The following is a 15,026-nucleotide window of genomic DNA, read 5'->3' as shown; positions in this document are numbered from 1 at the left end:
GACATCATTTTTGGAATTTAACCGTGTCTACCCAGTCCAAAAGCCATCGAGCCAAGCTCTGTCATGAGACTGTCATGGTGTGGTAGAGGGCAACCAGCTTTCCCCAGACACCCTCAGGGCTGCTGTCCAGGTGGGAGAAAGACTGAGCCCCCTTCTTCCAAAGGAGCAGTTCCATTTTTATCTGTTGTATATATTGCCTCAGATTTCACTGAAATAGTTACGACTTGAAAAAAAAAAGTTCGACCACCACTGATGTGGCGGGAAAACCCCTCCGGACTAGAGTTCGGAAGATTAACTGCACTGCCTGTCCCAGCAAGCTCATATTTGTTCTCATTATCTATCTCCAGCAGCAGGAACAAACCCTGACAGCCGAGGACGCTCAATAAATATTTATTGGCTAGCTGATGAACATCTTACCTGTGCTACTTCCAAACGGATGTGACTAGAGATAAGCTACTTGGTCTGTTCAAGACTCTGAAGTCCTTTTCCTTTTATGCAGTGAGGGGGTTGTTAGTACATGGAACACTTACTATTGGACCAGGTACTGTATTCTTTTAAACATTCAACATCCCACTGAGGTAGGTACTATTATTAACATCCCTATTTTACAGATGAGGAAACTGAGGCCCAGAGAGTTTAAGTAATTTGCCCTGAACCCAGACAGTTTGGCTCCACGGCTCACTCTTATCCACTATGGTATTCTGCCTCTACTTAGGTAGAGGTGGGCAGCATATTACATCCCTGGTATGTATTTTTATTAATTGACTTACATAGGAATTAAGGAGGCTTCTGGAGGGTATGGGGAGTTCTGAAACCTAACTATAACTGGGGTTGCTTTACGCCCCATTCTCCAGGCAGAGGCACAAACCTAGAACATGAACATCTTTCTCAGGGAAGAACATCTGATTTGATTTTTTCTTCCTAGAAGGTTTGGAGCCCTGCTCAGTATTACAAATTCCCTCCCCCGCTTATCAGCTATTCCCCAAGATCTTGAAATAAATAAATTCTATTTGATAAGGTCAAGACAGTTCTAGGAAGGAAATGATCAGAGAAGGATCCGGAAGTTTTCTGAATGAGACATCCTTCCAACCTTGACAGGAGCAGTTCTCTAAAAGCCATTCAGCTTCTGCCCAGAAAGCTGCCTTAACACCCCGTATTAGAGTTTAGTGGATGAAGCCATCCTAATATATTTCATGTATGGGCATGAATATCAACCCTTTATTATCCACCAAGGAAAGCAGCTGCTGCAATAATGTCTGCTGGAGGATGGGAGGCATCCTGCAGGTCAGCAATGAGTGCTGAGTTCATCCTGGCTTCCCCAGGAGGGTCCAAGCAGCTGCCAATGGTGCTTCTGACTGTCCACTGCCTTATGAGTATCAAGGCCAGCAAAGGGCAGGTGGAGGTGAAAAAGACTTAACCTTCTCTTGGCTTTGTGTGCAAGTCAAACCTTTATTTTTTGGTTCCTTAGCTTGAAATAATCAATAATCCTTTGAGGATAACCAAAAAAAAATCCTAAAAATGGAAGCTTATACATAATTGGACACACCATAAATAATCTAAATATTTTCACAATAGGGTTTACAAACCAAGGATTAGCATTTCTTGTTCCTGTGAAAACTTCTGAGAAATATTCTTTTCTTTAATAATAAAAAGTAACAAACCAACAAACAAATGAAAAAACAAAAACCCATACCATCTAGCAGGGTGCCAAAGTGTATAACCTGCAAGTACTCCTTTTCCCGCATAAAACCTTTGAGGGGAGTGGCCCAGCCTTCACTCAGAACTTGGACCCACTGAAGATCCAGCTGCAAAACACAAACAAGCAGGTGAACATTTCCATAAGCTCCGTTTTCCAGCCATCTGGCCCCAGGGCAGTCCTTTCTTATTCAGTTGACAGGAGAATGAAGGCAGACCTTTTATGATTTAAGCGTTCCCATATGTAATGCTGACCCATGATCTAGGGGCTGGAGAAGTTTGAGTCTAGAACTTTCTGTGGGAGAGTGGTGAAAAGATTTCAAACTGGGATGATTTCTTTGAACACTTTAGGCTGTATCTATCCTTAACAATGTGCAACTGTGTTGAAGATTCACTGTTCATTCTTTTTTCCACAAAAATTCTGGTTTGGCTACATTTTTTTCACCAAATGTCCTAGTTATTTGACTGAACTGAGCAAGGCACTGACACTAAGATAAATGTCCAGGGACTTCCCTGGTGGCACAGAGGTTAAGAATCCGCCTGCCAATGCAGGGGACACAGGTTTGCGGGGAGTGGGAGCCTCGGCCACATAGTGGATGGGATCCCATCCCACCCACCAACTCCCGTGCCGAGTTCGCGTAGCTCTGGGGTCTCCGAAGGTGGCCAACAGGAACACCCGCCTCCCCTGACCCTGGGCGAGGAGAGGCGCCCCGAGATAAGTGACGGGAAGATAAAACTCCCCGGGTTTCCACCAAGATTTTATAAAAGCCTGGGCGCGCTGCCAGTGCAAGGAACAAGGGTTCGAGCCCTGGTCCGGGAAGATCCCACATGCCGCGGAGCGACTAAGCCCGTGCGCCACAGCCCCTGAGCCTGCGCTCTAGAGCCCGCGAGCCACAGCTACTGAGCCCGCGTGCCACAACTACTGAAGCCTGCGCGCCTAGAGCCCGCGCTCCGCAACAAGAGAAGCCACCGCAATGGGAAGCTCGCGCACCCCGATGAAGAGTAGCCCCCGCTCACCGCAACTAGGGAAAACCCGCGTGCAGCAACAAAGACCCAATGCAGCCAAAAATAAACAATAAATAAATTAATTTTTTTTAAAAAAGACAAATGTCTAAAATTCTGAGCGTGATACTGACAGGCCTTCGAGCTCTGGCCCCAGGGGCTCATGTAGGGATGTCCACCAGCCACCACTCCCCACCTGGGGGCCTAGTCACCAACAGTGCCAGACAGTGTGCAGTCTGAACACACACGTGGTTTCAAGCCCATCCTCCCCTCTACCTGAAAACCCTGTTGGTCATTTAAAACCAGCCCAAAAAATAAAAATAAAAAAATAACCTCCCCCCCAAATAAATAAATAGATGTAAATAAAAATAAAACCCAGCTCATGGGCCACTGCTCTGAAATCTTTCCTGTCACCCCTAGGATCAAAAGAATTAATCATTAGATTCTTTGAAGTTCTTCTGTACCTTGCAGACCATTTTGTTATTGGAACGATTATTCCGCACTGTAATTATACTTATGTGTTTCTCACCTGCCTGGAGCATTGGAAAACTCAGAATTTATTGTGTTTATAAATTCATCATGACTTACGAAAGCCTGGGGTCTTCATGAGCTGAAGCACATTCCCAATGTACTCTGCCTCTTAAAAAAAATGTCCAAGGTTTTAATAGATACCAAAAGGTTACCAGTGAAGACTTGATCACCTTATACGAACCAACTAACACTAACCAGTAAACAGGCCAAGGCATCTGCAGGGCTGTTTGCTGGGACTGCATCTTAACTAAATCTTCTAGGTAGCAAAATCAATGCAACCAAAGCTCCCTCTCCTCAGACTGGACTCTCCCTGGTGAGGGAAGAGTGGGATGTGCAGAGTAGAAGAAAGATCAAGGCATTCATGTCACTTTAGATCAGGGTTGCTTCTTGTTTTCTTCAAATTCCTTCTCAATGGTCCAAGAAACACCTGTATTCTGGACAAACTATTTTCTCAGCAACCGCCAACAAATAATTACTGCCTAATGCTTGAGCATTGGCCTAACTGAAGGTATAATGACAACCATATAAAACTGTCCTCTGCAAATACAGAAGTTACATTCCCAGTCTGCCTCTGTACATGGCATTGATCAGCTGCCTTGTGGCAACAGTTGATGAGAGATTTTCTTGAAGAAGAGGTAAAAAAAAAAATCGGCAAAATGAGGTGTTTTTCTTTATAGGCATTGCATTTTCCTTATGTCTATCTTCCTTATTAATTAAGAGTAATTGTAAATGGGTTATAATGACTGACATTAAGCCTAAGTCTCCATTAGCCAGTGTGCACCATCTTACCTTGGTAATTGATAACGAAGGGAGCACTTCGGCCTCAGCTCGGACTTGGTCGAGTTTGTTTTCTGGCACAAAGAGTTCGTGGATGCCTTTGATTATAGTGTGGGGTACAATGTTCTGAAATGAAGCAGACTTGGTAACAGTTTGGAATGAAAACTATAAAAAGAACACTTCAGTAAACAGATGATCTTTTATGACTGTATAAAACTATTAAAAAAAAAAAAAAAAAGACGTTCAGTCCACCCACCTGCTCCTGTAGAAGTTCCACCACCTGCTGCACACACTCGCTCACCGAGGACAAATTGGTTTTAAGCACAAGCTCAGGAGTTTCAGGTTTCTCATAATCAGAATCAATACCCGTAAACCCTGCAAGGCAGAAGGCTGAAAATCACATCTGCACCAACAGAACAATCTTTTTACTCAATAAGACATAACACATGTTGCGATAATGTTTTCAACCGCTGTATTCAGATTAAAACAGAAAAGGTCAAACAGCTATCCTTGCCCTCTAGCCATAGATAAGAACATATACAGCTGTGGTTTCAATACAGAAAGCCCCGATTATCAGCAAAATCTGTCTGAGTCCAAGCCCTCTGCAGCTGATTAGAATGGAAAAGGAAAACAAGTAGGAGGAAAACTGAAAGATTCCTCCTACACACACGCACATACACATATCCATTTTAGTTCTCTAAACTTGATTGCTTGTGGCTGGGGTGATAGTTCTTGAAAAATACAAGCCCACGTTTTAACTAGCCCACGGACATATTGAAGATATTACGGTTTGATAAAAAGTTGTGTGCACTATATGCAATTTTGGAAAACAGGTTTTGAAACTTCAGATTTCTAGGCACAGACTAATAAGAATTGGTGGCATAAGTAAGTGGCAAAGATACCGCTGAACTGGCTCTCCTACCTTTGATCTCCCCAGCTCGGGCCCGTTTGTAGAGACCTTTTACATCTCTGCTTTCACAAATGTTTAGAGGCGCATCTACAAATATCTCAAAGAATGGCAGTCCTGCAGATTCATGGATTTTGCGGGCATTCTCACGATCCTGGAAAAAAATTACCTTTAAGAATGTAAGAAGAGGGACTTCCCTGGTGGCGCAGTGGTTAAGAATCCGCCTGCCAATGCAGGGGACAAGGGTTTGAGCCCTGGTCGGGGAAGATCCCACAAGCGGCGGAGCAACTAAGCCCGTGCACCACAACTACTGAGCCTGCGCCCTAGAGTCTATGAGCCACAACTACTGAGCCCACGTGCCACAACTACTGAAGCCCACATGCCTAGAGCCCGTGCTCCCAACAAGAGAAGCCACCACAATGAGAAGCCCGTTCACCACAACAGAGTAGCCCCCGCTCACCGCAACTAGAGAAAATCCACGCGCAGTAACGAAGACCCAACGCAGCCAAAAATAAACTAAAAAAAAAAAAACTTGGCAAAAAAAAAATGAATGTAAGAAGAGGTTTCATAGTGAAATTCTTCATCACAAAATACTGTGTGCTCTGAGCTCTTCAGAGGTGTCAGGAAACTAGCCCTTTAGAGAAACTCCAGAAATTTCACTCTAGTAAACAAATCTCCCAAGTACTTTCCAAAAAAAAAAAAAGCAAACAAAAAAAAAATGGGAAAGAATCCCAACTAAAAGACAGGGCTGGGGCTTCCCTGGTGGCGCAGTGGTTGAGAGTCCGCCTGCCAATGCAGGGGACACGGATTCGTGACCCGGTCCGGGAGGATCCCACATGCCGCGGAGCGGCTGGGCCCGTGAGCCATGGCCGCTGAGCCTGCGCGTCCGGAGCCTGTGCTCCGCAACGGGAGAGGCCACAGCAGTGAGAGGCCTGCGTACCGCAAAAAGAAAAGAAAAGAAAAAAAAAAAAAAAAACAGAAAAAGACAGGGCTGGCAATATGAGAGCATTTCATTCAAAGGATGTGTTAAAAGTACATAGTGTCTTATATGTAATTCACAGAAATTTCCTGTTTTAAAACAAAGAGGAGTAACACTCCACCTCGTTGATTTCAACGTTAAACACACATAACCTGATGCATTGGCGATGAACTGCTGTTTTCTTTAGTAAGCTAAGCCCTCTGACTTTTTGGAGAAATAATGGCTTGGCCAAAAAGTTCTTTTGGGCTTTTCGGTTAGGAGGGACAGGGAAACCCAAAGGAACTTCTCGGCCAACCCAATAAAATTACCGAGCTTTGGAATTTTTCTTGTTTAACTTTCTCTTCCTTTCAACTCTGGCCAAGTGTACCTTACCATTGTGAAAGTGGAAGGGTTTATGTCACCTGGTGCCCTGGCATCTGGAAATGAAGGGACTCTCTTTATATAACCAATATTAAAGAGAGGAAATGAGGGAGCCAGTGGGGGAGGGAGAGCCAGTGGGGGAGACTGAAAGTATGACATTCCTCTGTCCTCCCCTCCGCTGGCTCCTCATCCTGGCAGCTTGAGAGCACTGGCGCTGTGTGTGGCAATTGTGTGCGTTGCCAAAGCGTTTTACCTTTGCAAAAGGAGAAATGAAGCTGGTAATGCAGACCAGACCAGCGTCGGCAAACAGCCTGGCCACCTCAGCAATCCGGCGGATGTTTTCTTCTCTGTCCCAAGGAGAGAATCCAAGGTTTTTGTTGAGGCCATGACGGACGTTGTCCCCATCGAGGGAGTAGCAAGGGATGGCGTGGGAGACGAGATTCTCCTCCAGAGCAAAACTGATCGTTGTTTTTCCAGCACCAGAGAGACCTGTTCAGAATGGGCAAGACAGGACAGGCACTGTCTCTGACTGTTTAAGATAATAAATTGTGCTCTGATCCTAATTGTGAACTGATCCTAATTTTTACCTAATTCAAGCATAATTAAACCCTCATTACAATCACTGGATTGACCTCAAATCAAAACCATTCAAATCTAGAAAAAGCAAAGTTGACTACAAGTCAAGTACTAGCATTTCTTTCAAATCTTGAAAAAACTATTTGTCCCTTGTTAGGATTGTAGCCTTTCAAAGCAAAAGGGGGTTCGTCAATAGGGAGACCTTGGCAGGCTACATATGGTCCTTGGTGTGTTCTGCTTTTGAGATGGGATGGGACCTGGGACCCTTTACCAGAGTGCTTGCACCTGGACAAATGTCTCCTGGAGCAACAGAATACAAAAAAATATTTTGTCCATATGGATTTTTTTAATGTACCTCTGATATCAAATGAAGCCTACAGAGAGCCCTCACATTAAGCCACAAAGGTACTGGCAAATATCGGAGACTCATTTGCAGGTACCAACCCTGATTGTGAGGCAGTGTTGAGACAGGCTGGGACCTGGGACCCTTTGCTGCAGTGCTTGCACCTGGACAAATGTCTCCTGGAGCAACAGAATACAAAGAAACTATAAGGGACTAAAAATACCTGCACGCGGCCACAGCTGGGGCAAATTATGAACAATAAGATAAAAAAGGCCAGAAACCAGCTGCCATTTCTGAGGTGCAAGGAGCAAAAGCAGGGCACTGTGCATGATTCCTGCACACGGCACCACCAACAGGGCCAGCCGACCACCTAAGCCACTGCTCCAGCCTGACCACCCATCTGCCCCTACTCGCAATCCCATTTAAGGAACCGGTTCACCCCACCTCAGGAGTGAGCAAGGGCAATTGTTTCTTGTTTTTCGCTCCCCCCTGCTGCAGCAGGGACCTCAATAAAGCCTTGCCTGAATTCCCTGTCTGGCCCCTTATCAATTTCTATTGATTAAGGAGTCCAAGGACCTGAGGTGGTAACACTGCCCGCAGAGTATTTTATAGATTAGAAAGTTGTGCATACAAATTCAGATTATGGCTTCTCTTGAAAAAAAATCAGAGGCTCTGGCAGTGGTGTCCTCATATCCCCTTATGAGAGCCATCAGCTGGAGTGGAGGGACAGCCAGCCCTTGGAGACTGGGAGGCCCACCTCCCTTGTAGACGCTGCTAAGCACCCATCTGACAAGAGAACCAACATACTGTCATTTTGTTTTCAAGATTTTCCAAAATGATTCTCAAAACACAAAGACACAGAACCACCCTGAACTACGCTGTAGATGTAGTTAGAGTTGCCATATACTCTTAGGTGTTTGGAGTCTTTACATGAGAGTGGAGTTACAAGGTGCCTTTTACCATGGTTTCAAAGAACAGTGATTGGGAACACACACTATAATTTCTACATGAGGGAGAATGTAAGGAGAAAAGGGAACGAAATGCTACCCGCCAAAATTACTTAAGAGCTCAAAATCTGACCCACCCTGGAAAAGGAGCCCTCTGAAAATTCAGTTGTTCTAAAGATCTCTGAACCTGAAGGAAAATGCAGTGATGCCAAGCCACTGTCAGACAGCACCCGGAAGAGGAAAAGTCAGGACGGGGGCAGAAAAGAAAGTCAAGAAATTGTTAATACAGAGAAGACAGCGGGGGAAAGAGGAAAAAGAAAAAGTAAGAGTAAAGAAGGGATGCAGGACAGAGAGACTTGGAAAGAAAGGTGATATATGAAAGGTAAACAAGTATTTTCCATATTTTTAGTTATGTTTTAAAGTCATGCCCTTGGCTTTGACAGAGGATCATTAGAAGAAATGGCTACATGAAGAATGTGTTGGCAATCTTTGTAAATCAAGGCATTGTCTATTATATCTTTATGTAATTCAGTTTCATTTGGATAGAAATTAATGTGATAAATTCCTCTTAAAAGTTATGTCCAGTTGTGGGGTAGGAGAAATGGGACTCCTGAATCTCTGGTACGTTCTCTTGCATCAGAAAATGAGAGAAACAATAGAAATTTCTAACACAGTTAGCTGTATTAAAATAAATCATTGGAATATTTATTTTAATACATTGAAGTAACACCAATTACATTTACTGAGAGTTTTTACTAGGGACCAGGACTCGTGCTAAGTGCATATATGCTTTATTTCATTTTGTTCTACCTATACCTCTATGACGCAGGTATTATCTTTATTCTCATTTTACAAATAAGGAAACCAAGGCTTAGAGAGGTTGGTTGGCTTGTCCAAAATCACACAGCTAATGTAGGTGAAGCTGGTACCCAACTCCAACTCTCTAGTTTTGAAGTATTTGGTTTCTCCTGATTTGCCTGGTCAATATCCAACGTCTGTAATATGAGAATAAAAAATAAACTAGGAAAAGATGACTTTCTGAGAGTAAGAAAAGACAGAGGAAGTATACCCTTGAGATTTTTTTTTTCCTCTTCTACCTGTTCTTTTTGTCTTTTCAAGGGTGTTTTACATTAAGAAAAATGGACTCTGTGGGTATGTCCTGATTCAAAATTTGGACAAACACATGAAGGCAAACACATAGCAAGAGGGAAACGTCTGGAGCACGCCGTTCTATTCACTGCTGCACGTCACGTCTCTCAGAGGGAGCGGGGGAAACATATCAGGAATTGCGGCAGGTGAATCTGCCTTCTAGAACACAGCAGCCTCCTTGCCCTCTGTCCAGCCTCACCCTGGAAGCAGGGAAAGTTGTTCTTCCAGGGATGAATGAAACGCAGAAACCAAGGGCAAGTGCCACAGGCACTAGGAAATAACTTGAAAGAGAAGAACGAGGCTGCTTTAGACAGGAATAGGAAAGACTCAGAATAGCAAGAAAAGACGCAAGGCAGGTCCTCTCTTGTTGTGTTTTTTAGAACTATCTTCTGGTTAGAATAAGTTAGCATTTGTGAGCAAACAGTAACACATAAGTTGATTTCATAACCTGGATAAACATATCTTTGCATCTGAGTTCATCTCCGTATGAAATATTATGTCTACGAAATGAACCTGTTTTTTTCTTTTGAGTCCAGCCTATGTCGGACCTGCATTCCCAGGAATCAACTTCCTCTACCTTGTACTCAGAGTATAAGGTAACAGCCGAGGACTAATTCCAGTTCTGTCACTAACCCTTAGCTTTGACATTCTGGGGCTATAAAAACACAAGAAAAGGGAGATTCATTTGGTCACCTTGGTGGGAATTAGTTCTTTTTTTAAACACAAGGGACAATACTCAGCTACACAGAAAACATTAGTTTTGCTTCTTGCACAGATTTTAATTTTTTTCAATAAGTAAAATAGCCCCCTAGAATATTAAAACATCAGAAGAGAATAAAGAATATCTCTAATGGACAGCCAAATGCTTGATGTCAAATTAGGAGAGCCCCGTTCATAACTGCCAGTAAATGTGTTTAGGCATGAAATTAAGAACTACAGAATTCCTTTGAGCTGAATGGGAATGTCATAATCAACTTGTCCCATCCTTTCCTGCCAAAGAGGTGAAAACAGAGAACTAGAGACATTCCATGACTTGATGGAAGTCCTATTTCTCACTGATGGCTAGAGTTAGGACTAACACCCCAGCTTTCTATTACAGCTCTCAGCCTCCTTCTAACGTGGAAATACACATGTAATATGTATGTGACACTATCTTCCCAAAAATTGTGTGTCACCATCAGTTCTCCATTAAAAAATATATAGATCTCAACACAGCATACCTGTCAGCCACACGGTACATCCTCGGAATCCACCCCGTGTTCCAACCACCTGCCCTCTCTTATTCCTGCTCACATGATGCGCCTGATACACAACATTGGTGGATTTCTGCTGGGTCTCCTACAAAACAAGAGCAAGCACAATATTCAATTAATAAAATAATAAATCTCCCATGTATACATATAATAAAATAATAAAATAACAGATTACATAAATAGTCTTCCCTAACAGAAACTCCTTTTTTTCATAATTGGCATACAGAGTAACATTAATTAACTCTACTAATTTAGAAACAGACACTGCCTTTAGCATACCCCTCACCGTCCTTTGAAAGTATAATTTGAATGAGGCAATTATTGATGCAATGCTAAAGTTCTGGTTCCATGACATACTAAAATGTGTACCTTTAGGTAATGGTTAGGGGAATGTCTTTGTTTCAGTAAATGCATGTTCTTCCCAAGTCCCATGGGCATGAACTGAAAACAGCCCAAATACTCCAGCCACTGAGGAAATAATAGAGTGAGGCTGGTTGAGCTCCTCTCTAGAGAGCTGGGAGAGGCCCTGATCAGGCATGAACTGAAAACAGCCCAAATACTCCAGCCACTGAGGAAATAATAGGGTGAGGCTGGTTGAGCTCCTCCCTGATCACAGAACGAAGAGTTAGAGGCCATTATACCCCTCCTGCTCCCACCCAGACATAGAGGTCAGCAACTTGAGAGTTTATCCCTGAAATAGGACTCCTTTTTCACAAGTACTAAAATCTGCTTCCACTTTCCCAAGGGTCAGTGTATGAACTTTTTAATCTTTCAAAAAGGCCTGAAGAAATGGAAATGTACCAGTTATTAGTCTTGGAGGCTAACTCAAATCTCGAATGTCTTTATTTTGGCTGTAATAAAATCAGCCCCGTGAGGGCTGATTATCTGATCAGATTATCTGATCCTGACCCTAAACTCTGACTGGAAGGTACATGTCTGATGAATAAAAAAAGGTAAAATGAGTCAATAAATACAGTTTGTGGTGGACAATTAAAAAAATAATATGTGAAGATGTGATCCAAGCGGGGAGGGGGTGGGTCAGGGGAACCCATAATGATGGTTAAATAAAAATACAAAGGCTGAGAACTGCCCATATGTGTCTTTGGTATGGTAATTAAATTTCTAATGACAGATGTAATCCAAGTTGCTGGACTGTAAAAATCTATGAAGCCTTTTAAACACTGTACATGTATACCCACCAGAGCTAAAAAAAAAAAAAAAGAAGCTCCAATATTCTTTGAGCAAGACCCAGAGAGTCTTAGAAAACTCTGGGTCACATGAGGGCAACTTTTACATTCTGGAGCAAATTAAATCACCTCTTTATGCCTTTCCTTTGGGAAAAAAAAAAAAATCAAGGGGAATACAAATAGGACTGTTTGGAGGCTTATACAGATAATGGATGGGAACATGCTCTGTAAATGGCCAAGTTCCCTACAAATGTGGATGCTGACAATGATTATTCTGTGTATAGCTGCAGCAGGAGAGCCATCTGGATTAGGACCAGGAAATCCACTTCAAGACCAAGGAGGAAGGAGCCCCCTGCTGGCCCTTGGGGGCTCAGAAAGGCAGTGCACACCCGTGGGGTGGGCCTGCTAAGTGAGGCACAGAGCCCCACTAAGGGGCCAGCTGGCAGGGAACAGCATTATCAGTGTCAGCGGGAACCAAGAGGTAGGTGAGCTGTTGAAAGCTGGGACCGGCTGGGTTAAGTTACCTAAAACTCTCCAGGGCTAGACGCTCTGATCACCCATCAAACAAACCTGGTCAGAACCCAAGACGTGGAAGGGGTCGGGACATAGTAGACATCAGGGGTGGCTTGCACGAGAGGATTCATAAAGGGGGACACATGAGGCTAGTCCATGAGATATTCTAGCAGTGTCATCCCTGGGTGAATAAATCCCCTGAAGGTATCCTGAGTCTTTTGTGCCAAGTACACTTTATGGCTCAAGGATAACATTAAAATTTTCTTTCTCTCCATTTCCTTGTTAATCACTGCCATTAAATTCAAGAACACTGTGTGTAGATATCAGGCCCACAAGTCAGTTCATCCGTTCATTCACTGATTCTTTCAGTAAATGTTTATGTAAATGAGCTCCTACTAAGTGCCAGGGGCCATACCAGGCACTGGGAATATAGTACTAAACAAAGCAGAATTCCTGGCAACATTTTAGGGGGAAATACAGACAAAAAGATCAAGTAACTGGGCCCCTCAGAGGAGAGGGAGGGTCTCAGACATATATCTCTCTACTGTATGAAGTGTATGGCTCTTAGCATAACTGAAGCCATCTTGGGCCGTTACAGTCTCTCCTGTTCTTCTGCTGACCCTGCCAGGGACTGTAATGTAAAGTGAATCACTTCTCTGTCATCAAGGGCTTTGTAGTTAATACATATTGTTTAATAATCATTAGAACCAGGTGACCAGGGAAGCCCATGTGCTCTCATATGTTGACAGTGGAGGTGTAAAGTGGTCCAACCATCTCAGAAAAAAACCTGGCAGTTTCTTACAAAGCCGAACATTTACCTCCCTTAGGACTCAGCAATTGCATTCATAGACATTAATTCAAGAGAAATGAAAACTTATACCCACAAAAGGACTTGTACAAGAATATGATTAGCAACTTTTTTGGACAAAAATTATAAATAACCAAGGGTCCATCAAATAGGAAAATAGATAACAACAACAAGAACAAAACACCCAGATTATAGAATACTCTTCTAATGGAATACTAATCAGCAATAAAAAGGAATGAGCTACTGATATATGCAACGTGGATGATAATAAATGAAAACATTTTACTGAGTCAAAGAAGTCTTACCCAAAAAAAATACATGTGATTCCATTTATATGACGTCCCCCATCAGGGAAAACTAATTTGCAAAGTCAGAACAGCAGTTGCCTCTGGGTGATGGCAGTGCTGTACGTCCTGATAAGGGTTTGAGGTACATAGGTGTCTGCATTTGCCAGAAGTCATGGAATGTACACTTAAGATGGGTACTTCATGACATGTAAATTTTACCACATGCAAAAAAAGAACCATTAAAAAAAAAACTAAGCAAATACGAAAATACCTAATAAGATTCAGATGGTGGGGGACTTCCCTGGTGGCGCAGTGGTTAAGAATCTGCCTGCCATGCAGGGGACATGGGTTCAGTCCTGGTCCGGTAAGATCCCACATGCCACGGAGCAACTAAGCCCGTGCGCCACAACTACTGAGCCTGCGCTCTAGAGCCTGTGAGCCACAACTACTGAGCTCATGTGCCACAACTACTGAAGCCCGCGTGCCTAGAGCCTGTGCTCTGCAACAAGAGAAGCCACTGAAATGAGAAGACCCCCCCCCACCCCTGACAGCAACTGGGAAAGCCCGCGCAGCAACGCAGCCAAAAAAAAAAAAAAAGAAAAAAGATTCAGATGGAGATTCATAAAAGTGTCTTTTCACAATGAATTCCAGAAATTGCAATTATGTCTGTGTCTTTTTTTCAAGACTGATTATCTATCAAGACTGATTCTAGTGGGTTTAATTTGTCTCCAAGTTAAAAGTTTTAAACATACAATTCAAAGTGGCCACACAGAATGATGGAATTGAAATAATATGTCTATTTCTTCATCCTTACATTTTATTGTGAGGACTGTATTTCAAATGTACAATTTAAAGCAGGGTATGGCGGGAGGGGGTAATTAGAGGCATTAAGGAGCTCAAAGCCAGAACCAAAGATTCAGAACCTTTACAAATTCACTCTTAAAACAAGCGGCTAATGAAATGTGGTATGCATATACAGTAGAATATTATTTGGCCTTAAAAAGGAGTAAAATTTTGACACATTCTATTCCATGGATGGATCTTGAAGACATTAATGCAAAGTGAATTAAGCCAGACACAGAAGGACAACTATTGTATGATTCCACTTCTATGAGGTACCTAGGTAGTCAAATTCATAGAGAGGGAAAGTAAAAAGATGGTTGCCAGGGGCCGGGAGGGAGGAGGATGAGGAGTTATTGCTTAGTGGGCACAGAGTTTTTGTTTGGGATGATGAAAACGTTCTGGAGATGGATGGTGGAGACTGCAAAACAATGTGAATGTAATTAATGCCACTGAACTGTACACGTGTAAATAGTTAAAATAGTAAACTTTATTTGATGTACATTTTACAATAAAAAATAAATTGAAAAAATTGCTAAGTAAACAGAAGCCAAGGGGAAAACTCACTTTAACCCAAATAATAGTAATAATTTAAAATAAAATTAAAAAAAGCATGCTGCTGAGTCTGCGTGTCAGGCGCTGAATTGGTACTAATTTGCCTGCAGAATGTAATGTTTATTAAAGAGTAATTTTTTTTAAGAGTAATTTTTTATTTTTTTTTTTATTTTTTTTAATTTATTTATTTATTTTTTTTCAGTGGTACGCGGGCCTCCCTCTGCTGCGGCCCCTCCCGTTGCGGAGCACAGGCTCCGGACGCGCAGGCTCAGCGGCCATGGCTCACGGGCCCAGCCGCTCCGCGGCATGTGGGATCT

The 15,026-nt window shown here is 42.8% G+C and overlaps 1 protein-coding gene across 2 annotated transcripts in view; it reads right to left on the bottom strand.

Annotated features, from left to right (window-relative positions):
* The window catches only part of PAPSS2 (3'-phosphoadenosine 5'-phosphosulfate synthase 2), an 85,272-nt gene that overhangs the window by 16,310 nt on the left and 53,936 nt on the right, over window positions 1–15,026 (bottom strand). For both annotated transcript variants that reach the window (XM_007125535.4, XM_007125536.4), the window contains exons 2-7: window positions 10,487–10,604; window positions 6,505–6,740; window positions 4,928–5,066; window positions 4,262–4,380; window positions 4,018–4,131; window positions 1,694–1,805 (exon numbers count right to left, since the gene is read on the bottom strand). In XM_007125535.4, coding sequence (XP_007125597.1) covers window positions 1,694–1,805; window positions 4,018–4,131; window positions 4,262–4,380; window positions 4,928–5,066; window positions 6,505–6,740; window positions 10,487–10,604 — 838 coding nt within the window. The remainder of the gene's footprint in view (window positions 1–1,693; window positions 1,806–4,017; window positions 4,132–4,261; window positions 4,381–4,927; window positions 5,067–6,504; window positions 6,741–10,486; window positions 10,605–15,026) is intronic.

Source organism: Physeter macrocephalus, chromosome 20, assembly GCF_002837175.3.
Source record: "Physeter macrocephalus isolate SW-GA chromosome 20, ASM283717v5, whole genome shotgun sequence".
Taxonomy (NCBI): domain Eukaryota; kingdom Metazoa; phylum Chordata; class Mammalia; order Artiodactyla; family Physeteridae; genus Physeter; species Physeter macrocephalus.
The sequence above is the reverse complement of the archived record's forward strand: the minus strand, read 5'-3'. Positions and strand labels throughout refer to the sequence as shown.